The sequence below is a fragment of the Balaenoptera borealis genome, assembly GCF_965194805.1.
Source record: "Balaenoptera borealis genome assembly, chromosome: 4".
Taxonomy (NCBI): Eukaryota; Metazoa; Chordata; class Mammalia; order Artiodactyla; family Balaenopteridae; genus Balaenoptera; species Balaenoptera borealis.
In genome coordinates, this window is record NC_138861.1 from 84,147,538 (window position 1) to 84,174,430 (window position 26,893).

Here is a 26,893-nt window from a genome sequence, read left to right on the forward strand (position 1 = left end):
CCCTGCCTCCGTAATCCGGCTCCACCTCCACTACTCAGCGAATGGTCTGCAAGAGCCCCCCACCCTGCTACTCTCCCAGTTGTCCCGTCCAGGGGCCCATTTTCCAGCCCTCGTCATCCGCAGGGCCTCACCCCTCCTCCAGGTGCTCCCTTTCTCTGGGCCTTTGTGTCAGGACTCCCTTGTGGTTCCCCATCCCTTTCTTATTAAGCTTTAAGGAGTTTTCCAACCACTGTCCTCTGGACTTTGATCTTTCATCTCTCCACTGCCTTTCTCTGCTCAGTTACATTCTCTCTGAACATCAACCATGTGTGGGTTAGCGAGTCCCAAATCTAGATCTAGACCCCAGTCCCCAGGACTCGACTCCAGACCATTGTGTCCTACTGCCTGACCCGTGGAACTCACAATGCCTCCTCTGAATACCCACCCTCACTCCTGTTTCCTCTTCAATAAAAGCAGCACCAACCCTGGGCAGAAACTTTGGAGGCATCACAGACTCTTCCTCTTCCTCATTCCTGACGGTCACGTTGAATAGTCTCTTCTCTCTAGTTCACTCTCAATCACATTTCACCTGGGCTGTTGCAGTAGATTCTTTCTTCTCCGTGCTCCACACTGGAAAGTTGTTTTTCTAAAATACAGATCCAAAATAAATATCACATGCTTAAAATCCTTTGCTCCCTAAAATAGGGTCCACATTTTTAAAAATTTTTTTTAACTGACCCCTCTTTTAAACCCAAAGTCTTTCCAATCAGTTTCTTTTCTTTTTTTTTTTTTTTTAATTTATTTATTTTATTTGGTCGCGCCGGGTCTTAGCTGCAGCAGGCGGGCTCCTTAGTTGTAGCTCATGGGCTCCCTAGTTGCGGTATGTGAACTCTTAGTTGCACCATGCATGTGGGATCTAGTTCCCTGACCAGGGATCGAACCCAGGCCCCCTGCATTGGGAGCTCGGCGTCCTACCCACTGTGCCACCAGGGAAGTCCCGGGTCCACATATTTTAGCTTGACATTTCTATTATACAAAAAGCACATCTGAAAAGTCCACTTCTTCCAGAAGCTCTTCCTGATTGCCACACCCCTCTGTGCTCAGAGAGCACATTGTTCATGAGACTAAATCAGAACTTACTTAAAAGTTAATATACACCTCCGTCTTCCATCTGGATATGACTCTATGAAGACATTTAATAAGTGCTGTTCAAATTGGTTTGTTCATAGGGACTTGACAATAGGTCAGAGTTGGTATAGGTCACCAATACCCTTTTGGTGGCTAATATGAAGAGAATTCTATAAAAATATAAAAATAAGGGAAATATCTACATTTCCTCCAGATAGGGCTATTTAAACCTTTATTACCCATCATCATCGTTATTACTATATTATTTTTATTGTCATTTCAGGCAAATGAGCATCTTCTCAGTCATATTATTCAATCACATTTGATTTCTATTAGCTGTGCTGAAACAGCATGGGTAACCTCATCCACAACACAGAGAGCAGTCTGAGTTGTTTGGGGCTATAAATGACTTTCTCTCTTACTCCTTCCTTCCTTCCTTCCTTCCTTCCTTCCTTCCTTCCTTCCTTCCTTCCTTCCCTCCCTCCCTCCCTCCCTCCTTCCCTCCCTTCCTTCCTTCCTTCCTTCCTTCCTCTCTCCCTTCTTCCCTTTCTTTCTGTCTTGAAAATGACCTCCAAATGGTATTTCTACATTTTGGAAGAGCTTTTGAGCTCTTCTATAGGAGTGGATGCTTTCAAGCTTGGAGAGGACACCTTCCCTGGATTGCCAGCTCTCTCATCTCAAGTACCTCCCATCTGGAAATAGCCTCAGCTCTTGTTTTAGGGGCAGCTCTGAATTTGGGGACAGGGTTCCCAGCTGTGCCTTTTGACTTGTGAGACTTTGGGAGAGGATTTAACCTTCTTGGCCAAGCAGCCACGGGCATCCCGGCTTGCCAGATGAGCTCACACACCCGAGGGAAAGCTGTTTTTGAAACATACAGCGTTAGATACATAAAAGGTTTGAAAACTAGCTGCACAGTCTCCTTTTGTAAGGCCGACAAGCGTACTTACAGAGACAATGACCAAGAGGATGATTTCAAATTAAGGATGGTGGAAGGCCTCTGTCCTCAGTAGCCCTTTTTAATGGCCTCTTGTCTTCGTTGCTCTCCTTAAAGTTCTTTAACTTTGCCAATTTATACACAGTAGAAGCTCTTCAATGTCCCAGTACCACAGAAGTTTAAAGAAAAGTAAGAAAAGTTAAGAGCTCTTCATTGTAGCCACCGGCATTGAGTGTCTGCTCCGTGCCAGCCGCGGTAGCATTTACTGCATCAGTCACCCGATGGTTGTTCATTGCACCTAGTATATGTCAGGCACTGTTCTTCCTTGCTATCTGCCTCCTCCTCCCCCCAGCCGTAACCTTCTGTTCCTTATCTTTGTGGAGGACACCCCCGTTTCACCTGGGAATCATCTTCACTCCTCAGTCCCCCATACCCTGGCTCAGTGGATTGGTTGCCTGACCACCTCGGTTTTACATCTCTCATCCTCACTTCTCCATCGGCACCGCCCGTCACTCCAGTCGTCCCTCCATCTCTCCCCTCCTGCCATGAAACAGCAGCCTGGGCTGAAGGACCCTTCGGAACCTCTGGGCTCCTGCCCATCTTTTGATCATACATAGTACACAGAGCCAAGGGTTGGTTTATGCTCCCGAGTACTCGTATTTTAAACCCATGATAATTTAGTTCTTACCATGTTATAGATGGGGAAACTTTGGTCCAACAAGTTAAAGTAATTTGCTCAAGAAACGACAAATAAAACCCAGAACCAAGATTTAGTTCAAACCCAGGCTGACTGTAAATTCGAACCACAAACCACTTCCCTCAGCTGCTTCCCTTAAAAAGGACACAAAGTCACACTCCTGCTATTTCAAGGGAGTATCAATGCTGTGGTGATGACTTTCCATGGGTATAATTCAGTCACAGTTTCATAGCCATACCTGCTGCCTCTTTCTTTCCTGTTGGCTCCTATACCGTTTGCCCTTCTCAGAGCTTAACTGAACAGAGCACTTTTTAAAATTAAAACCTATCAGTTCCAAATAGTGCCAAATTTATAACCTGTAGTAAATTTGCAGAGTTGTAAAACTGAGTGAGTTTCCCTTCTTTATTTTGTACACCTTAATTACTGGGGAAGAAGTACATTAAAACTGAGATCATGGGTTAATTAATTTGTCCTGGACTGTAGAATTTTATGGACAACCAGAACTAAAATAATGGTTGTGTAGGTGCAATTGACTAAACATGGCTTATAAATGTTATAGAAATTCCTGTAATTAGTCCCACTGCAACTATTTAGCCTGGGAATTTTATAGCAGGCATAAATTATGCAGGTGAAAAGTAAGAAAAATTTTGAGTTGACATAGTGGCATTTGCAGAAGCTATAATTTGAGGAAACTTGTTTTGCATTATTATTAGTGATTATTTTTTTCTGTTTCCACAGTTTCCCCCTCTTTAAAATTCACTTTTTAATGTTGTTTCCACTGAAATACAATGTCTGTCAGATATTAGGTGCATGAAACACAAAAAAATACCTTATGAAAGTAGCCCACCAGCATCATTTCTAAAAGTACTTAACCGCCAACCAAAGGATGAAGAGACCTGTTTGATCACACTCTTCAAAGTCATTTTTGCATATTTTAATAGATTGAAAAGGAAAGTTACAGGTTATATTTAAATAGTGTTCCCTGTCATTGGATCTTGACACATTTTAACCTACCTGTTAAAATGCAAGTTATAAATAGCTCCTCTTTCAAAGGTGTTCATTATACCTCATTGGCTCTTGTTATAGAAAATGCAAATGTAATTTGAAAAGTGCCCGTTCTGAGTGTGAGCAATTACTTGTGCTCTTCCGTACCTGGTTCATTGTCTGTATAGCCACTTGGTTAAAAAGCACGTTCGCCTTTGAAATGGAGATCGCCTGGGCTACTGGCTGGCCGGCCGGCTAAGTAGGTAATGAGAAAATATTTCGCTTTTCCAGGGAAGCAAGCAGCTGTTGAACAACTATCCTGTCTACATAACGAGCAAACAGTGGGACGAGGCTGTAAATTCTTCAAAGAAAGATGGGAGGCGGCTCCTTCGATACCTCATCAGATTTGTTTTCACGACCGATGAGCTTAAGTACTCATGCGGCCTTGGGAAAAGGAAAAGGTCAGTGCAGTCAGGAGAGACAGGTCCTGAAAGACGCCCTCTGGATCCAGTTAAAGTAACATGCCTCCGAGGTACTGCATCCTTCCACTCAGTGTCCATCTGTGATCTCATTTCACCGCATTGGCTGTGGCTGCCCCGTGCAAGTGTCCAGCCTTTACTGTATTTTGGTTTTTTTCCGCTGAGACGTTATAGGCTTCATGTGGCCCATCTCCTTGGTATCAAGAAGTTCTTTAAAAATTCTTCGTTTGCTTTAGCACTTAACGGCACATAAGCACTGCATAGCACCTCATGTTTCACGCTTTAAGTTCAGATTTTCTTTGCTGCCCGGGAAAGGCAACCTCCAGCAGAACTGGAGCACTGGGGAAAGCACAGAGGAAAACAAGCCGAGGAACCTCAAAAATTATCCCAATTTCATTTGCAGCCTATGACGCCCTCCCCCAATCTAGCTACCTTCTCGAGAATACTTGCCCCAACTCCTTAAATGTATTTAGAATTAATTTTCCTTAGGCCTAAAGTATTTCTCGCCCACTCAGATTTTATCCTGTTCGGTTTTTTTAAAGTTTCTGTATTAACAAGTACTACTCAGATAATACCACTTCCTCAGCATCAACAGCTGATTACTTTGTAGCTGATCCACACTGTGGATAGGCCAGGCAGAGGGTCAGGAGGTGTATACGGTTGATTCAGTGGGTGCAAATAAATAAACACAGGCAAGTGGAAACATTATAGTGCCAACAAAAGCGCATTCACACCTGAAAAATCCATATCAGATAGCTCAAATGTTAACCTGTACAGTTCAAGAGTGATTTTATTGGTTGGAAAGACAATAATGATTTACTCTGGACAGGGATCGAAATATTTCCTGGTGAAGAAATCACAGTGAAAAAACCTTATCACTGATAAGGCCTTAGTCATCAGAAGGGACACTCATTCCTGCACCCCTCTGGGCATGCCCACAGTGACCGTCAGCGTGCCTAAGGTGCCTGTGTAGTATTTGTTAGTAGCGGAGATCCCCAGACCCACCCTGAACTTCTGATTCAGCGGGTCTGGGGTGAAGACAGGGGAGGCAAAGCATTACTGCACCTTACGACCACCCCAGGTGATTGATGCTGGTGGCCTAGACTTGAGAAAACCACCTAGAATGAAAACACCAGTATTAACTCAGCACCGGTGTGCTGGAGCACCCCCTGTTGGCCAGTCTGAAAATTCTGCTTACTCAGAGTGACTGGGCGATGGAAATTTCCAGGGGCTGTCTTAGCAAACTAGCCACAGTTTCCTTTATTCCCCAGCATCATCAGAGCAGACGGAGGCAGCAGAGGCCGTGGTGAGCTTGGGGGCTGTCCTGAGAGCCCGCTCCGCGAGTGCTCTGGAAGTTGCCCTGAGGCTTACAAGGGAATCAGGATAAGGGGCCTCACTAAGGTATCCCTTTCCAGAAATCCTTGTTAAACAATTGATATTTTAACAAGCAAGTCAGTGAAACTGCGGGACTAATATACATCTCAAAGCACTAGTGTCAATGCTGCGGGACCCCCTGTGACACCGACGCAGCCCAGGCTGCCTGACCAGAATGTGTACTCTCCAGCAGGGAGAGCTGGGCAGGACCCACAGGCTTCCACCCGCCCATGGGTGGAGAATGCATAGGCAAGAACTGCTAATTGTGTCCGGGGCAGCTGGTTAGAGCATTTATGTCTGTCCCAAAGGCTGAAATCCTGGGGCCTTCCTGTGACCTAAATGGGATTCCCTTCCTGCAGGTTTATGCTTGCTGACTCCCAGGGTGGACATCCTTGTGGTCAGCAAGATTAGAATGGCCAAGGAAGCCTCAGACAGTTGGACACTTGAGGGATGGAAAGCAGGGTGCTTCGGGGAATGAAATCAAATTCTAGGCTGGCCTGTCCCCAGGGTGGTTTGACCCCGGAAGGAAGGGGGGTCAATGATGTGAGGATGCTTCATACCCGTGTAACAGAATGAGCTCTACTCTTAGCTTGTGGTAGTCGGGCACAATGTTAGGGGAAGTCCTGTTGCAGCAGTGGGTACTGAGGAGGGGGAGGAGGTGGGAGGTGTCACACAGCAGCACATTCTTAGAGTGGCCGGGCGGCAGCATCCTCAGCAATTAGCCTTGATTTCCTCTCGTGGATACTTTGAGTCTTTCATTTCTTTGTGTTCATATGAGAGTGGGGAATCTGGATAGAGATAAACTACTTAAACAGTTATTGAATACTTACTGAACACATGAGGTAGGGAGCTTGAGGAAGACAGAGAGGAATAGAAAACAGAATGCCTGAATTCTGGAGTTGGTAGCCTGGCTGGAGATGATTTGCGGACATAATGAATAGATGTGAATGCAAGGAAAATAATAGGGAGAGGACTCGATATTTGAGCACTCGTGGTCCCAGAATACCTCCTTTCTCTCTGCTCAGCATTATAATGACCATGACCTAGGTCTGAAAAGCATCCTTCGGCGTTTCCTAGGCCTGTACCCCAGCATAAGCCATCTGGTTCCTGACAGTTTTCCGGGGCGAGGAGCTGAATAAACACAGTTGTCTCCCCAAGGAAGGCCACTAGGGCTGGGACTTAGGCGAGGTGAATGAGTCTCTCACCTCAGGCATGGAGTTGAAGGGGTTGCCCCTGCGTCTCTGCTAAGATGGGCACAGCTCAGTTCATGGGATTTTTCTGGTCCAAGTACTTAAAAGCATCAGCTTCCATGGGCAAATAGGGTCGGGATTTCACAAATAAATTTCAGGCAAATCCATTCCTACAACCAGAACCATTGTCTTGTAGAGGTTATTAAATATTTGGAGGAAAAGTCATCTAAAAAATATTTGTCAGTACACTTATAGATATCACAATTAGAGAAAGTATAGCCTATAGTAACATTTTAAGAATGTGAAAACCTCTTCTGAACCAAAACTTAGGCAATTTCTTACTCATTGAGATTTTATTTTTTTGCACTTAATCTACAAATCATTAGCTGGTTAAAGAATACCATCTAATGATATTTGCTGTGCTTCTGAGGATAGTTAACATTCTAAAAATGTGAGCACGTTAACAACAGGGTTTTGAAATGTACTCTTAACTTTTTTTTACCAAGCATGGTGCATACCACGCCTCGCAAATCAAATTTACCTTTCATAGCAATCGTGCCTTAGAGGGGTCACTCTCACTTATGTAATTTTTACTTCTGCACCTGAGTAGAAAATGTGTATGGCGTAAGTTGGGTCTAATAAGTGACATCATCATGGCATTACATTGGATGTCCCATAAAGCTTTTCTTACAGAGCTTCTGTTAAAGTTTAAGCAGCCTTCCTATCATTCGCTGCCCAAACCAGCTGTTTTTCTCTCTCTTTTTTTTTACTGTTGTGTGTATTCCCACAGAATTCATTAGGATGCACTGCACCTCCAACCCCGACTGGTGGATGCCCTCGGAGGAACAGATAAACAAAGTGTTCAGTGACGCCGTGGGTCACGCCCGGCAGGGGCGGGCAGTGGGGACTTTCCTGCACAACGGAGGCTCATTTTATGAAGGGATCGATCACCAGGCTTCCCAGGATGAAGTCTTCAGTAAAAATTCCCAGGATGGGTCTGGTGATTAGTGGACAGAATCTTTCCACACTAGCAGCCGGTCCTCTCAAGAGTTCCAGTTGTGAATGTTCTCTTACCATCACTTTAGAATCCAAAGCATGTCACTCTGTCACATCCTAACAGAGTTAAGGTTTACATATCCTAAACCTTAACTCTTGACCTAACTGCCACAGTTCCTAGTACAAACCCATTTTAGGGTTGTTTGGGAAGTCTGTGGAGCCTACAGAGATTTTCAGAATATTCCATTATACAAAGAAAAAATGACAATTGATTTTAAATGATGACTAGTTAGACGGTGAGGCTGAGGAAAGAGAGGTGAGCTCCTGGTCACCTGTCTGAAATCTTCAAGTCAGCTGTTTCCTGAGCAGAGCTGGTCCCCACAGAGATTGGGTTAGTGTTCCTGCCCATGGGAGAAGGTAGAGACATGGCGTTATCTTAAGGGACAGGGAATAAGCATTCTCTTAACTTAATTCAAATAAGTTGTCTTTATGTTTTCCAAAGACTTGAATTTATACTTCTCAGCAAAGACATAGGATAGGTGACATTGCATGCTGTGTCTACATTGACAGAGCCTGTTATTAAAAAGAAACCAGAGATCAGAAGCCACCTGTAGACAATGATTAATTGGGAGTCAGCTGTTATTTTTACCACAAAAAAAAAATTTCTACTCTGTTGATCGGGAAGGCACTATATGATCTCTGAAGTTAACAAACAGTAATAGTTTTCACTGTATCAGTCAAGAAACATCCAAAGATTCAAAACCATTTTCAAATGCTCGATTTTGTAAGTTCACAGATCCGCAGTTTCCATAGCCTTAAATCGGGCTTTGTTGACACAATGCCAAAGTGATGGGTTGAACAATGAGAATTTCAGTCAGTTTGGTGCACTGAGGACCAAACAAGTGATGTGACTGATGGTATTCACTGAATTGACCAGATGTTCTGGAATTGTATACACACAGCTTCAAGGCCATTCTGACAACTATGCAATGGGCTTGTCTGTAATTTCTCAGAAATTTGAGGGTCTTTTTGTGCTGAGTTGATCTTTAGAATTTGCATAAATCTTGTTTCTTGTTGTCACCGATGGAAATGTTTCATCCCAACTGCTGTGTGCCTCCTTCCCGCCAGTATTCCCGTGAACTACTGGCTCTGGCTGAGTTAGCAGTGACCACTCCCACCCACTTTCCCTGGTTTAATTTGTTGAGCTTCATCTGTGAAGTTAGTAGTAATATCTTTGGAACCATTTCTTATCAGCAGATGCTCTAGAGATGCTAGAATCTATTTCTGAGTGCTTCAGGTTTGGGTGGGAGGGGAGGCTTCCTTTATCACCCTAATCCAGATGTCTGCATTCTTTGTAGAGTTGAGGGCTAAATGGACAGCTGTTAGTGAAGGCTGCTAATGTCATCTACAACCATGACTAAGGGTTTTGAAAATGGGTTGGAAATTCATTTGAAGTTTATGAGCATCCATGCATAAAGAGGGTTTTTTGCCACTTTTTGACAAAGTAAAATAATAAATTACCCTTTATCTTCTATAATTAGCATCAACTCTGTGCATGACCCTAGCAATAGGTCCTTCTTTAGCTTTTGTTATGATTATTAGTTTCGCCCACTGAAAAGTTTGTTTATAGAGATGGTCATTTGTCAGATCTGTTCAATGGTATGGGGAGAACTAATATTTCAATCCTGTTTTGGAGCAACTTAGCTAAAATTTGCAAGTAAAGGAAAAGATAAGGGCAAATGCAGTGCTTCTGGGAACGATGAGACTAGTATCTTTGGCTATCCAAGGAAGAAAGATACTCCCTGAGGAGTTTTCAAGGTCTAGGAAGTCAATATCTTATAAGAATCTTTGGTGACGTGAAATCTTGGCCAGGAGAAAAATACCACCGTAAGCTCACCTGTCTTTCCATCTTACTTTTCCTTTCTTTGCATTGGACTTTAGTTATCCTTACTGCTGAGTTCACTGTCCTTTTTTTTCTATAGCAGCAATATTTGACCACTGCCTTAAAAAAAAAAAAAAAAGAACTTCCAATTCTTATCGTTTCCCTGAAAGCTTGCGAATTCCACACATCTTCACATCTACGCGTCATCACGGAGCCGTGTGTTGTGCTGATCTTCACTGAAGGTGGTGATGGAGCATTTCTGCGTTCACTCTCCATAGCCGTACAGGTTGGCATGCTTGCGACAAGTGCTTGCTCCACTCCTCTTATCATCCCCTGAGAAGGCTTCTGGGGTCAGGAGGCTCTGCCCCTCAAGGCCAGTGGTTGCACCAGCCTTTGCTCGAAGGCACACCTGGTCTCTTCCTCCCACCCCTGTTTTCAGGTGAATTATCTATCAGCTGTTTTCCAATACTTCACAAATTCTAAAATGTTAAGAGCTGCACACTGGCCATCTCCTATGCACATGAGCAATCAAGGCCCAGAAAGATGACTGACTTAGCATCACGCAGCCAGTTCTAACACCTCTCCTGGGTCTAGGACCTACGATCCCCTGTCCCCAGTCAGACGTTCCGTTACACTCTTCACCGTTGATGTAGTTGCTGTGTTCCTTTAGCTGAGCCCACCGCCTGATCCGGGCACTAATGGCCCCTGGGCTGTGACACAGTGCCTGCTTGGCTGTTCTGCTCTGTCCTCTCCTTAGTCCATGTCACACGCTGCTATTTGCACTTCCCCTTTAAGGCTGGTATGTCACCTGGCTCGTGGTGGTTGCCTGCATGCTCACCTGATTTTCAAATCAGGGTTTGCGAGGATCGCTCACTTATTTTTTTAGTAAGGCCATTGCAGCCTCTGTAGCAAGGTTAAAAGCTCACCAGTGAGAAGGGTGGAAGCTGTCACTGCTCTGTCGGCCTTTCCGTTGATCTCTTGGGAGACCTGGAGACCCGTATATTTTCTTGATTTGATCTTCTACATCTTTGTCTGGCAGTTGGACAGATTGCTCTCTTGAGGAGACACTCATACTCATGTCAGCTTGTAGCAGCTTCCTTGAGTCATTTTAGCACTGGAATAACATAGATCGAATTAAAACAGCTCAGGATGCAGCTGTGCTCCACCACATTGGTGAGAGAAAAGGTCATAGGTCTGGCCTGACACCACAGACCAAATTTGGTATTTTTGTCAGTGACTGGGCATGGTTCCTAATCCCATCTATCAAGGGGACCATACCTACTCTCAGTGACAGTGTCTTGATGTGTCCTGAGTTTTCCCAAATTAAAATCACATCACAAAGAGCATGCCTGCTTTCCCAGTGAATGGAACCCCAAGCGCAGTTCCGCTTGGCCCAGCATAACCCTTCAGTGATCCGTTTGGAGGATGTAGGCCAGGAACCGGGAGATGGGGTGGGGGGATGTGTCGTATTCTGCGAGCAGTAACTAAGGTCCCATTTCTCACGGTCTCTTTTGAAGGTCCACCATTCACGATCTCATGGTTTAACCTCAGTATTAAGTGCTTTGGAGAAAAACTGTTAACTGAAAATATTCAGCCCTGAACCCAGGCACCACTCTCTTGGCTGAGAATTTCCACCACAGCACTGCGGTTACTGTCACCCTTTATGTTTCATAAGGCTTCACTAGGAATGGAGAGGGTAGTATTAGAGCATTTGCTGGAAACAGTCATCATCTCCTTTGGTAGGGGAATTGGGAGATATGTTATACATGTGGCTACTTCATAGCTGTAGAGCAAGTGGGTCATTTTATATTCTGGATCTTTCTTAGCCCTTCATCAGTCATAAACACATTGACCTGAGAGATTTGTTCACCAGGATTATAAGGCGATACAAATTACTCAATATCTTATTTGATCCAGCTCCTCCGTGTGTCAGATATCGATAGAATGGTTAAGTCCAGTATATTCTTGTATTATCAGATGTTTTCCAAAACCCTAGACAATAATACAAACTTGGGAATCTACAAGTTCGTGATGTCTACGTTTTCCTGCCACCTTTAATGGTTTGACCTCCTGTTGCATCAGAAAATGGATGGAGCATCAAGTAGGATGAAGCAGGCACTGTTTTCAGGAAAGCAAACGTATGTTGCCCTCATTTGAATTTTGTCATTCAGCGTGTACTTTAGAACCTAAACCTAATACCCACTGACTACCTCCTTAGTTTTTCTTAGATTTCTATCATTATAAAAAGTCTCATTCTTGGATAACTTCGTTTTAAAAAAGATTTAAACTTTTCTCATCTCACAGTACAGATGTTTGTAATTTTTGACAGCTCTTATATACCAGTTTTTAGAAATGTAATAGAAAGTGATTTTGCACATATGGTGCAAGTCTTGCTGGTGCGTGTTTAACGTGGTGACACTTGCCAAAACTGCTTGGCAAAACATGTCAAATAGGATGCTTGAGTCAGAACTCTAGTGTAAATGTGTCTAAACAGCAGTATGTATCATTATGATATATTTTTGTAAACATAGTGATGGCTTCTTTCAGTCGTGTAAGTACTGGATAAAAATAACCACTTCACTTGAATAATGTAGAAAAATGTCACCCAGTTGATGGCCCTCCGCAGTTACTTACATTATCAGCCAGTGACATCAGTTCTTCTATTTGTGTTATTATTTAGAGGAGAGTGAAGAATTGATACCAGACAACATGGAGTGCAAAAATAATAACTCACCAATACTTGCCTCCTCATTAAAATTCAAAACTATAACGGATATGTTTACACGTTAGAGACCACTTTTACCCTCCACAGTATATTCAATTGCAAGAAACATTGAGAGGTCTGGACTTCACTCATCTAATGACCAGCTCGGCAAGCTTGGCTCTTGAAAACACTAAATTACCAGATCTTTGTGGTAAAAGTAACCAGATTAAATTTCCTCATGACCATCCATAGCTGGCTAATACACAGGCTAGGTTTTCACTGAATCACAATTCCCCAAATTACAGTGAAAATTCATCTGCTAAGATGACTTATTCAAAAGCCTGTTCATTCTCAGAATAATTGCCCTACTACAAGTAGCCTGATGGGTCTTGTGCACATTGGAAAACTGTTTAGGCCCATTCAAAACCACTAACCATAACAATAGCTATAGCTTATATACATTGAGGCCTTGTGCGCCAGGTACTTTGGTAAGCACTTTAATGCATCCCTTCATTTTAATCCTCACAACCACCCTCTAGGGTGTTATTGTTACCACCCCATTTTATTGATAAGGACACTGCCCAAGGTACTCAGCTAATAAGAGGAAATCTTTGGGTTTAGTAAGCAGAATGACTAGTTCAGTTTTCCCTAGTAGTTAAGGTTCTCAAACCCCTTAAACACTTCGGAATGGATTTGTTGTTTAATTGAAGTAGTGAATAAATTAAAATTTGTTCACATTTCTGTTATAGGTTCCCAGTACAAAAACACAGGGATATAAAAGCAGAACTTTGAACTCAGTGAAGTGATGGTCTTTGGAAACGGCTAGATGGTAGAAATGGCACTGGACATCAGTTAGCCAGTGTCCATTCACTTTTCACATTTGTTGTATTCATAGCCTTAGAATTGATGAGTCTGGTTTGGAAGAGAGGGTTTCAATCTATGATGTCACTGTGGGAACTGTCGTGAAGTTTTTGTAGGAAAATACAGTAATCTGTTCTTTCCTGTAGTTGTGGCTTTAACATCTCTGGCTGTGTTTAAGTTCAAGAGCTTGCCATGGCCATCAGGGCCTGGCTTTGTTTCTAAGGAATAGGGCATGCCAGTCCATGAGAGGGGTCCTGAAACCTTCAAGGTCACTGGTCTAGTCCGACCCTGCCCCATTTAAGCATTGCCTTTGTGTGTCTCTCCTCTCTGGAACTTCATGTAGCAGCCTAACACTGGGGCCAACTTGCCTTTACTCTATTTTCTATGATAAACACTTGTGGAGAAACTGTGACAAATCCATTGATCCTAATATTTTTATTGTTGAAGTCTTGTTGATTCTCTATGAATAATTTCTATTTGATTGTACTGTGTAGAGTTAAAACCCACCAGAGGTATGTTAATAAAACTATAAATGCGTAGTGTAATATAGAATAGCAAGATTTTTTGTGAACAATTTATATAGAAGAGTAAGTTGTTTTTTAAGTGTTAGGCACTTTTCTTTTAGGAACTTAAAATGTTATAAGAGTTTTTTAAACATTCAATATTTTTAATTATAAGAAACATTTGTTACTAGAGTCAATTATTTCAGGTGTTCTAACTGGAGTATTGATTTTATTACCTCATATACCTCTAGAATGCCACATGTTCTGTTGGAGATAAAATTGCACAATAAATGTCAAGTCTCTGTTAAGTGTTTTAACTTGCTTTTTGCATCTTTCTCCAATTCAAGACGATCTTCTGGTTTGTTTGTTTGTTTGTTTGTTTGTTTGTTTAAACAGAAAAGACAGTTATGTCAGGGAACTGACCAGAACTCATCCAAAAATTCGCTTGATCTAGTGAATGAAAGGGACAACCAATGATGATCCAGGAGTGTAATCCAAGATTTCTGTACAGTATTTTGTACATTCACATTTTAAACATACATGCTTCTATAGTTCCATTCTATCAGGGAGAGGAGGAACCCTACAGCTGCTGCTCTTGACCTTTAACAGTAAACAGACGCTGCTTGTTTATGGTTTTTGAACAGTGACCTGACTACAAAAGCAAAGTAGCTATGGCTAAATAAGGTGGCGTAGTGGTGGCTTCCCACTTTTAGTCATTACGTAAACTACAAACCTGATGTATCAACCATTACTGAACAGCGAAATTGAGTAAGTGTCATTCATAAGTTAGGCTAAGTAAAAACTAAGACAAAACACATTTTTCACTTTAGGGAAAAGAGATGTTTTATTTTTGCACTGCAAGATGCAATGTTCTGAACAGTAGTTTTGGATGAAAAAATAATAATTTAGTCCAAATAATTTGAGTTTGAATTGGGATTTCAATTAAAATGAAATTTAAATTATTTTATTATTCTAAAGCATTAAAAGAGGATTATTAAGTAACTTCGGTTTTTTAATATTTTGTAGCAGGTCACACAGAGTAAAAGCTACAGATCAAAAAAGTATTAGGAACAAATTCAGCAAGGTTGCGGGATACAAGATCGATATACGAAAATCAAATGTATTTCTATACACTAGCAATAAACACTCTGAAAATGACATTAAAGAAAACAATTTTATTTTCAATAACATCAGAAAGAATAAAATACTTAGGAATAAATTTTAAAAAACAAATGCCAGACTTGTACACTGCAAACTACAGCACCTTATTGGAAGAAATTTTAAAAGATCTAAATAACGGGAAGATATCCCATGATAATGGAGTGGAAGAATCGATATTGTTAAGATGGCAATACTCCCCAAATTGATCTACTGGTCCATTGCAATTTCTATCCAAATCTCAGGTGACTTCTCTGCAGAAATTGACAAGCTTATCCTAAAGCTCTGATGGAAATGCAAGGAATCCAGATAGCCTACAAAAATCCTTACATTTGCGGTCAATTGATTTTTAACAAGGGTGCCAAGATAATTCAATGGGGAAAGAATAGTCATTTCAACAAATGATGCTGAGACGACAGGATATCCACATCCAAAAGAATGAAGTTGGACCCCTACTTTTATACCATGTGCAAAAAATAATTGAAAATAGGTCATAGACCTAAATGGAAGAGCTAAAATTATAAAAGAAGCCTTCTAAGAAGTCTTCTTCTTAGAAGAAGACACAGGAGTGAATCGTCTTGGGTTAAGCCATGGTTTTTTTCAATATGACACCGGGAAGCCTAAGTGACAAAAAAAAGAAAAGATAAATTGTACTTCAAAATGAAAAACTTTGGTGCTTCCAAGAACAACATGAAGAACAAAAAGATAACCCACAGAATGGGAGAAAATATTTGCAAATTATATATCTGATAAGAAACTTGTAGCCAGAATATATAGATCTCTTACAATTCAACAATAAACACAAATAGCCTAATTAAAAGTGGGCAAGGGTTCTGAATATACATTCTCCAAGGAAGATACAAACGGCCAATAGGCACATGAAAAGATGCTCAACATCACCAGTTATTAGGGAAATGCAAATTAAACCACAGTGAAATACCAATGAAAAAGATACACAATAATAAATACTAGCTAGGATATGGAGAGATTGAAACCTTCATACATTGCTGGTAGGAATGTAAAATGGTGCAGTCACTTTGAAAAACAGTTTGGCAATTCCTTAAAAAGTTAAATATAGGTTATCATTTGACCCAGCAATTCCACTCATGGGTATATACCCAAGAGAATTGGAAACATGTCTACACAAAAACTTGTACACAAATGTTCACAGGAGCCCTATGATACCAAAAAGTGGCATCAATCCAAATGTCCATTAATTGATGAATGGACAAACAAAATGTGGTATATCCACACAATGGAGTGTTGTTCAGTCATAAAAAAGGAATGAAATACTAATACATAGTACAACATGGATGAACCCTTTAAAGTTGATTATACATTCATGCAATGTATTTACTGAGAGCCTGACGTGCCTGGCCCTGTATCAGGTACCATGTCCCAAGAGCCAAATAAATACAGCCAGCGGCTGAATAACTAGTTGGAGAAAAATGACCAAGACCTATTATGAATTATGAGAAAATCCCAAGTTCCAGTGAGCAACTTGTTCCCCCCATAAAACTGTATTTACAAAGCTGAATCAGGCATAGAATGAGAGAAAATAAAGGTCACTGAGTCTGTCTCTATCATACCAAAATAGTTCAATTTGACCATATCAGCCAAAGTACATGCCAATTCAGGGAAAGAATTATTCATATAGAATTTGGTGTGCTCCCAAATCCTGGTCGAATCATTCTCTTTTTCTCTTTTCCTTTTTCCCCCCTCCCCTTAAAGCTGTTGCTCAGGCCTCACATAGACACCATCCTAGTGATACATACCTGGTGTTTCAACCAGTCTGTCAGGAAACAGATGGCACGGTTGATTTGAGAAGAGCTGGATAAAAACACTTAGTCCAAAGGTGTGAGCAGGGTAGCCTGAAACTACGATGGGGAGTGTAGTGTCCAGACCGTGCACTGGCAGGGCACTGTCGTCGGCCTGAAGAGGGGAGGTGAGCCAGTGGGTGTACTGGAATGAGGGCTCTCTGCTAGGAAATGTGATCTCCATGTGAGGAAACGTGGTTAGAGTCGGCAGAGCCTGCAGGGACGGAGCCAGGGGAATCAGTACCCTTACTTCTCTCCTCACTTCTGTCTCCTTACGATGCTCCCCTCTAGCTGAGAGCAGCTGGAAACCACCTTGATGTCCACACAGGTCAGCCCCCTGGGACGTAGAGCAAGGCGGAGACAGAGTAAAGGGGAGAAGTTAATCACAATTGATCATGGGGATGAGTTAGATAGTTCAAAGATCTCTTTGGTTCCCCTTCAGTGAAATCCTGAGAGTCGACTTCTTTACATAAATGACCTTTTCATTTTTAATAATTTGAATAGTTACTTCTTAAGTCAGTAGTTGAATGCTTTACTATCATTAACGCAGTGAATCTTCTTACAGCCTATGAGGTAAACTCTAATATTATCCCCGCTCTACAGATGAGTAAACTGATGCTTAGAGACATGTGCCCAAGGTCACAGAGCTAGTGGTGGTGAAGCGCTAAAGGCCAGATGCTAATCCAGGCGGCCTGCTCCAGGCGAGAAGCCCGTGTTTCACTGACTCCAATAAAACTGATGTTTGAAGATTTGCAAGGCTGAGGAAAAAAGTTGCAACAATGAGGCTGATGAAACAGTAACTACTTCTTAAGTCTACCCAGCTTTGGCTGATCCAACTGTAATTCATTCCTCAATGTGGCCTGAGAAGACTGCTGCTCAAAATCCTGAAAAAATTCCCAGATGAATATTGGTGCAGTTTCTGGGTCCCAGGTGAGTCTTGGTTCTGATTCAGTCCTAAAGATCCATAGAGACACAGTCTCAATGCCTCTCTCAGTAGTCCTCTGTATTCATTGATCCTGATGTTTAAGAAATATGCTTGCTTCTATGAATGAATGGAGAGATAGATAGATGATAGATAGATAGATAAGGTGGGATGAGTTACATCAAAATAGAATATCTTGTGGACCTTGTACTTATGCACTGTCAAATTTTAATAAATGAGGTTAAAACATGGTTTTGAAATACAGCTTTAAAATGTTTATCTTTATTCTCATCTAACAAAAATGTTATGGACTACAGTGGTTAGAATTCCAGGCTTTCACTCTCGGGGGCCCGGGTTCAATCCCTAGTTGGGGAACTAAGATCCCACAAGTTGCACAGCACAGCCGAAAAAAAAAAAAATGCTATGGACCAGATTAATCCTGATTTTTTTTTTTTTTACCTTCTTTACTCTTGAAAAATAAAAATTCATCAAGGCACAAGAATATTTAAGAATACCACTAATGAAAATGAAATATAATGAACAGTAAGCTGTGTGGTTGGATACAAGCAGAGAAACCAGAAAACATATAAATATAGACAGTTTTTAAAAGCGAAGGTCCACTTCCCAGCAATAAGTGAGATTTAAAACATTCTTCACTCTCTGCCAGATTCTAGGAAGAAATTCAGGCCCTGTCAAGATGTGAGGAACAGGGGTATGGAAATGTCTTCTAGTCTGTCTCTTTTTTGGTACCAAAGACTATGATTCTTTCTCCTTTCTGGCAACATAGAAGCATTTTCAATTCAATTTTAAAAACATAATAATTGTGTTTGTGGCTTGTGTTGTGTTTTCTATTAACACTCTGTACAAAATAATTACCCTTTCATTTCTGGTGTATTTTTGAATATGCTGTTTTTTCTGTGACTGCAGAAGAATGTCAAAGTCAAAACTAGGCATGTGACATGTGAAATATATGTTAGCTTTAAAATTAGTAAAGATTAGGGAATTCTGTCACGTTTCTCTTTAAGGATACTTAAAGGGGAAAATCTTCATGAATCTACAGAGAACTATAAACACGTGTTTAATGAAGAAGTGTATAATCCTGATGAAAAGTATAAAGACATTTCTTTGAAGTGTCAACTGAGAAGTTATGGGAAAAGGAAATTTAGATATTGTCTAATTCAGCAGGCAATTACTGTCACTTATAGGGAAGTAAAGCCTAGAATACTCTAGTAACTTGTTCAAGTTCATGCAGCTATTTACTAGCAGTGCCTAAATGAATATCAAAACAATACAGTCCCCTAGAACCGTAAGATTTTTACAGCTACTTGTCCAAATTTCTTGTTGGTGTTTCCCTTTTTTCTTTGGCTGCCAGGAAGCCCGATGTTAAGTTATATCTCAACTGCAGCTTCCCTTAGCTCAGCTTTTCTGTCTGCTTGTTCTCTACCACCACCAACCATCTTTTTCTGTTCTTGATTTTGCATTTATCTTTGAAAGTTTACTGTAACAGCGCTGTATTATGATGTGCTATTTTTACCTGGAAATGGATGAAGTATGGATGATAAGTATATTAGAGTGCTTCCTAGAACATAAATTGTCATGTTGAAATGCTAAGCCCAGAAATGAGAAATCTCCTTCACACCTCCCTGCCACCTACTCCACCCACCCCTCCCCAACACTGACGAAAACATTTCAGACTGTTTGTTCCAACTTATCTATCTGGAATTTAATTTTTCCACCTGTGGTCACTTCCCTTCCAGGGTTCTATCCCCTCTCTGTCTGCAATGAGGATAAGAATCTGGCGGATGACTGTAAAAGACAAATATCATATGATATCGCTTGTATGTGAAATCTAAAAAAAAAAAAAGGTACAGATAAACTTATTTACAAAACAGAAATGGAGTCACAGATGTAGAAAACAAACTTATGGTTACGGGGGCGGGGGGGGGCGGGGAAGTGGGAGGGAGAGGGATAACTTGGGAGATTGGGATTGACATACACACACGACTATATATAAAATAGATAACGAATAAGGACCTACCATATAGCCCAGGGAACTCTACTCAGTACTCTGTAATGACCTATATGGGAAAAGAATCTAAAAAAGAGTGGATCTATGTATACGTATAACTGATTCACTTTGCTGTACAGCAGAAACTAACACAACTTTTTAAATCAACTATATTCCAATAAAAATTTAAATAAAGAAAACATCTGGTGGATAAGGGAAAGTGAGGAACTTGTCCAGAGGTAAAGACATGTAATGTCCAGGGGACCTGATCCCTCTCTCTCTGGGGCCCTAGTTAGGAGCCTTTGAGCAGAATTAGCTCTGAACAAATATCTGTTGTTTGACATGAGTTGGAGGGGAAGTAATTTTAGGTAGTGAGAAACCATGGTGGTTTTAAGCTACCAAGGTCTCAAGGTTATTTTGTTACTGCAGCATAACTTAGGCTATCTTGACTGACACTCACACTACAAGATTCTAACTCTTTTGGGTCAATACCACTCTGAAAATCTTATAAAAACACAGGACTCTCTCCCTAGATACACTCAGGATTTTCCAGGAAATTCCAAGGGATTCTTGAATCCCCTAAATTTTACCCATGGTCCCATGTTAAGAACTCCTAATCTAGAACCTTCTCTCAGCTCAGAATCACTTTTTCCCTGAAAGCTTACCTTACAGTTTTTTTTTGTTTGTTTCTTCTTATAGTACTTGTTGTCTATATAGAAAGGCTTTGGAGTAAAATATGTTGCTCTAAAATATTAAAAAAGAAATCTGATTTCACCAGTCCACAAAATAAAAATAAAAATTAAAAATAAAAAAATGCCCAAATTATTAGTCTAGAAAGAGGGTATCAGAAAGACAAATGGATGAACCTGTTCCAGAAATGAAATACCGCTATTCAAAAAGGACTGTGCTACAATCATTATCGAAACAAATCAGCTTTTCTCCCCCAAATACCCTAAACACTAATGCATATACCTTCTCAAAATTATGCCAAGCCTTAATCTGGTGGGTTCTTTAATACTAAAAGCTTTAAGGTATACTAATAAAAATATTTATAAGGAAGCATTTTTTAAGGACAATTATTCTGTGCTAGAAACAATCCTTCCCATTTTGTTGAGCAGACAAGCCTGCCCGTTTATACTGCAAGCAGGCACTGCAGACACAGCCGCCCACATCATTCCCTTCATGTTCCTGCCTCCCCTCCCTCCCCTTCGCTCTAATCAGAAGAGCAGATGCAATTGTTTGAGTGCCTTTACTCTGCAGTGATACCTGTTCAGCGAGCAGATGTTTCTATCGCCTAGGTACTAAGTGTCTAACCAGGAAAATACTTGCAGAATGTTTAAAATCCGGTCACTTAAATTTGTTCCTAAAATAAAGCAACTTTTACAAGCAAGTCATCAGATAATGATCCAGTGTTTTTGTAAAGTACCTTTAAAAATCATTGTTTCTTGTCTCTTCCTGCTCAATTCTTATCTAACAATTAACAAAAACTGATTTTATTTCCGTCTCCCTTTTGAGCTATCTGTAATCAAACACCCAATTTTATTTTATATTTCTTCTTCTTTCTTTTTGTTTTTTTTTTTTAAGCATTTATTGAGTCTTTAGTGTGTGCTAGGCACAATGCAAGTGGTCGGTCCTGGGCCTGCCCTTGGGTCTTCGGTTCCCTGTCACCAGGAAAAGATGGGATGCAGAGGAAAGAGTATTGTGGTCTTTTCAGAATGACACTGGGCGGCAGCTTTCATACCGGCTGCAGCTGGTCACTGGGCTCCAGCCAGTGGGCTCTGGCTGGAGAGAATCAGAAATAGCCGCTGCAAGATCTGGGCTTGTTGAGACAGGGAGGCGGGCTCTTCCCAGAACCATGCCTGGCTCAGCTTCTCCCAGGACACAGCTCAGGATGAACACAGAAGGATCTGGGTGAGCCCCTTACACGCTATAGGTTACATTGGTTACAACTTATTTTACTGCTCTTTTTAAATCATCCACAGCCATTTTTTAAATGGACTGCTGGAAGTGAAGAGTTTTCTTCTAAAGTCCTATGATTAAAGCCTGTATTGTAATGAAAAATTCCTAGTTAAATCTTTACTCTTAAAAAACCATCATTCTGGGACTTTGCTGGTGGTCCAGTGGCTAAGACTCCACGCTCCCAATGCAGGGGGCCCAGGTTCGATCCCTGGTCAGGGAATTAGATCCCACATGCTGCAACTAGGAGTTCGCATGCCACAACTAAGACCCAGCGCAGCCAAATAAATAAATAATATTTTTTAAAAAATCATTCTTTTCGCAAATGGGAAAGAAAAGGATGAATAACTTTCAAAATAATTGCCGGTGACAGCCCTTCATACTCAAGAGACTCTGAAATATATCACGTGGCTCCAAGCATGCTAAAGTTGAAAGAATTGTTTTATTACTAACTTACCTTACTTATAGTCAACTTCTAGCTTGGTGGCTTTGTAATAGTTTCAAAGTCTTCAATATGTTTGTAATAAGAAGAAAATGACTGTAAAGCAATTATACTCCGATAAAGATGTTAAAAAGAAAAGAAAATGACTATTTCCATTGAGGACCTGCAAATAGGTCATCCTGTTAACTATCATGGTACCCTGCTGCTCTCATAGCACTTAGGACAGTATCATATATATTTGTATGATTCTTTGTATAAAGTTTGTATGCCTCATGAGACTTTTAACTCTAGGATATCAGGGGACATAATTAATTCTTTCACCTTTTTATATCTTTTGCCTACCACAGAACCTGGCATATTGTATGGAGTGTCAAAATATTTTAACGTGTTAGTGTACTGTGCTCATATATGGGTATATACATAGATAATGAACACAGCAAGAAGCTTTTAAAAGATTTGAAGAGGTTTGTGGGAAATGACTTAGGTTGTCCTCACTGTGGCAGCACTGACACCATCTCATCCCACTCCCTCAATTGCAGAGAATCTAGGCATAGCCTGACCTGTGATGGAGAGTGAAGACAGATGGGAAAACCCTCAAGAAATAATTCAATATAGCTTCACTGTAATTCAAAAAGCAAGAATATATTTTAGTTATACAGGCATGCGGAAATGTAAATGTCAATCATATTCACAACTCTTAGAAGACATAGGGGTTTAGTTCTCCAAATTATTCTACACACAGGTAGCTAGAATGCATACACACACACACTACTACAGTACCTTGGCATTAGATAGAGTGCAGAGACCTTGGAAGACAGGGGACCTGAATTGAAATCCCAGCCCCAATACATACTGGCTGTGTCACCTTAGGCAAATTACTTAGATCTCTCCAAGTCTCAGTTTCCTTATCTGTAAAATATCTACCTCTTTGAGTTAACATAAGAATTGAAGCTAACATCTTGCTATTTGTTTTCTATTTGTCTCATCTTTTCTTTGTTCCTTGTTTATTGACTTGTTTTGGATTTATTATTTATTATGATTCCATTTTATCTCCACTGTTGGCTTATTAGCTATACCTCTTTGTGTGTGTGTGTGTGTGTGTGTGCACACGTGTGTTTTAGCGGTTGCTCCATGACTTACAATATACATCTTTAACATCGCGGTCTGCCTTGAAATAAAGACATACCACTTCATTAACAGTGTAAGAATCTTACAACAATGCACTTCCTTTGCGCTACTGCTGTCATATATTTTAATTCTACATTTTATGGGTTTTTAAACTCAATTCCATTTTGGTCAAAGAACATACTTTGTATGATATAAATCCTTTTAACTTTATTGACACATGTTTTATGGCGAAGCACATGGTCTTTATTGGTAAATATTCCAAGTGACCTTCAAAAGAATGTTCATTTCTGTTTTGGGATGGAATGTACTATAAATATCAAATAGGTCAAGTTAGTTGATAGTGTCATTCACATCTTCTGTATGCTTACTGATTTTTCAGTCTACTTTTATTGATTATTGTGAGAGAGGCGTTGTGTGGATTTATCTATTTCTCTTTCAGTTCTATCAGTTTTGCCTCACGTATTTTGAAACTCTGATAATGAGACTGATTTCTTTAACCAAGAAACCAGAATTTATATCTTCAGATAAGTATTATTCTTCAAATTAGTAATTGCCTTGAAAGGACATGAACTCATTAAAACAATATTCATGTTGTTTGTAGGGCTCCTCCTACAGAATGAAATGATAAGCTGCAAACACAAAATAGATTTCATTACAGTGTTCCTTATTTTTAACCCAAAATAATAATAACCGGCATACCCATCCACCATATTCATCAGTCTTGGATCCAGCTAGTTTTGACTGCTTCCCAAGAAATTCCATTTATCCTCAAAAGATGAAGATATCCATCACTTCATCAGACCTATTTTTACAAATGAGTTACAAATACTATAGTTAACTCCCAAGCAGGTGTTCCAAACATATCCTAAAGATGGCAGCATTGTTAGACTAAGGCAATAGCTTACACAAGGGATTATTTTTAAAGGAACACTTAGTTGAGCTTTAATGTTTATTAAAAATACTGTTGACATTATTTTACGATCATACTTTGGATACAATTCAGGATTTACTCCCAATAATTAATTATGTAAGAATGCATTCTTTATGAGAATTCATAGTGATCTCTCTTTAAAAAGTGTTTCAATTTTACAACCACAGTAACTATCAAATGTCTTTAGAGATACATTTATTGTAAAAGATGAGATATTACTGTGCCAGCAGGCTTAATATACAACATCTGAAAATAATCATAGCCTTTGATAGTCAAAGTGTGGTCCATGGGCCAGCAGCTTTAGCATTAATTACTTTAGAATTAATTGATACCTACTGGATCAAAAAATCTGCATTTTAACAAGATTCCCAGGTGATTTGTATGCAGGTTAAAATTTGAAAAACACAGCTCTAGCTGATCCTATGAAGAGACAACAAAATTTACAATGCCAATGAAAATAACTAATGAAAATAAGGAAACTCTTTTCTGATAGAATAGTCATTGATGACTATCTTTATTAAGGAGAAAGTTAATTCTGCAGTTAAGTTTTAGGAATGTAAATCTTCAAGAGGAATTCAGCTGAATTTAGTGGACCACAGATGAATTTCAAAAAATTAAGTAAGTAAACCATAAAACTCCTAGAAGAAAACATAGGCAGTAAGCTCCTTGACTTCAGTCTTGGCAATGATTTTTTTGGATTTGACACCAAAAACAAAGACAACAAAAGCAAAAATAAACAAGTGAGACTACATCGAACTAAAAGCCTTCTGCATAACAAAGGAAACCATGAACAAAATGGAAAGGCAACCTACCAAATGGGAGAAATGTTTGCAAATCACGTATCTGATAAGGGGTTAATATCCAGAATATATATAAAGAACACATACAATTCAATATTAAAAGAAAAAAATCTTGATTAAAAAATGAGCAGAGGATCTAAATAGACATTTTTCCAAAGAAGATATACAAATGGTCAACAGGGAACATGAAAAAGTGCTCAACTTCACTAATCATCAGGGAAATGCAACTCAAAACCATGAGATGCCACCTCACACCTGTTAGAATGGGTATTGTCAAAAAGGTAAGAAATAATAGGCATTGGTGAGGATGTGGAGAAAAAGGAACCCTTGTGCACTGCTGGTGGGAATGTAAATTGGTGCAGCCACTGTGGAAAACAGTATGGAGGTTCCTCAAAAATTAAAAGTAGACCTATCACATGATCCTGCAATTCCACTTCTGGGTATTTATTTGAAGAAAACAAAAACACTAATGATGCTCATTGCATCATTATTTACAATAGCCCAGATATGGAAACAACCTAAGCATTCATCAGTGGATAAATGGATAAAGAAAATGTGGTATACAAACCAAACAAAAACAAACACATAGATGCAGAGAACAGAGTAGTGGCTACCAGAGAAGAAGGGTGTGGAGGGTGAAATCGGTAAAGGGGATCAACTGTATGGTGACAGATGGAAAATAAATTTTTGGTGGTGAGCATGTTGTAGAAATATAATGTACACATGAAACTTACATAATGATAAATGTTACCTCAATAAGAAAAAAAAGAAAATGTGTATATATATATATATATATGTATGTATGTATATACACACACAATGGAATGTTATTCTGCTATAAAAAAGGAAATCTTGCCGTTTGCAGCAACATGGATGGACCTGGAGGATGTCATGCACAGTGAAATAAGTCAGACAGAGAAAGACAAATATGATATATGATATCATTTATATGTGGAATCTAAAAAAACAAACAAAACAAACAAAACCCAAACTTACAGGGCTTCCCTGGTGGCGCAGTGGTTAAGAATCCGCCTGCCAATGCAGAAGACACGGGTTCGAACCCTGGTCCGGGAAGATCCCACATGCCACTGAGTAATGAAGCCCGTGCGCCACAACTACTGAGCCTGCGTGCCTAGATCCCGTGCTCTGCAACAAGAGAAGCCACTGCAACGAGAAGCCCGCGCACCACAACGAAGAGTAGCCCCCGCTCGCCGCAACTAGAGAAAGCCTGCGCGCAGCAACAAAGACCCAACACAGCCAAAAATTTTTTAAAAATGTAAAAAGACAAGTTCATCATAGGAAATCTCTAAATGACAAAAAAAAATCATGTATGAGCATTGTTACTATTTAGTGTGTGTATTTCCTTTTAGGCCTTTTTCTATGTACATAAAATTGAAATTATCCTTAATATACTCGGGTCCTATTTTTATTTTTCCACTAAAAAATTAGTCTTAAGTATTTCTAAAGTTGGCAAAACTAATTCTTGATCATAAAATATTTTTGTATGAATAATGAAAAGTAAAGGACGTCTCCCACCCCAATCCCAACCTTTAACAGTAACAACTTAAAGTGATAGGTGTGTATTCTTAGGTTTTTCCTCTATCATAAGCATTTTGTCATCTTATTAAGTATTCTGCCAAAAATGATTCCAAAGACTGCATTATGGTCTGTCTACCTTACAAATACGCCATACTTTGTTTAACCATTTACCTAATTTTTTTCAAATGTTTTTATACTAGAGCAATGCCATTTCCTTAGATTGCATTCCTACAAGTGAAATGACTGGGTCAAAAGGTATGAACATTTTCCACTCTTGATACCTACTAGAAAAGTACCCTCCAGAGAGGAGGCCCCATTTCACACTCCCATGAACAACATATCAGCATGCCTATCTCACAAACCTAGTTTTGATGAAGATTAATATTACTCCACTTAAATGTTTTTGGATAAGCACATTATTACACTGTATTGTAATTATTTGTATGGGCTTCTTCTTTGTCAGTTAACTAGACTGTGAGTG

General features: G+C 40.0%; 1 protein-coding gene across 8 annotated transcripts in view; it reads left to right on the top strand.

The window, feature by feature from the left end:
• BEND4 (BEN domain containing 4) overlaps positions 1–26,893 on the top strand; it is a 371,611-nt gene that overhangs the window by 327,549 nt on the left and 17,169 nt on the right. For 2 of the 8 annotated variants that reach the window (XM_082390680.1, XM_082390679.1), the window contains 2 exons: positions 4,014–4,254; positions 7,556–20,428. In XM_082390680.1, the coding sequence (XP_082246806.1) occupies positions 4,014–4,254; positions 7,556–7,773 (459 nt within the window). In that variant the 3' untranslated portion in view covers positions 7,774–20,428. Of the gene's footprint in view, positions 1–4,013; positions 4,255–7,555; positions 20,429–26,893 lie in introns of those variants that run through there. The other 6 variants (XR_014244105.1, XR_014244106.1, XR_014244104.1 and 3 more) reach the window with 6 other exon arrangements.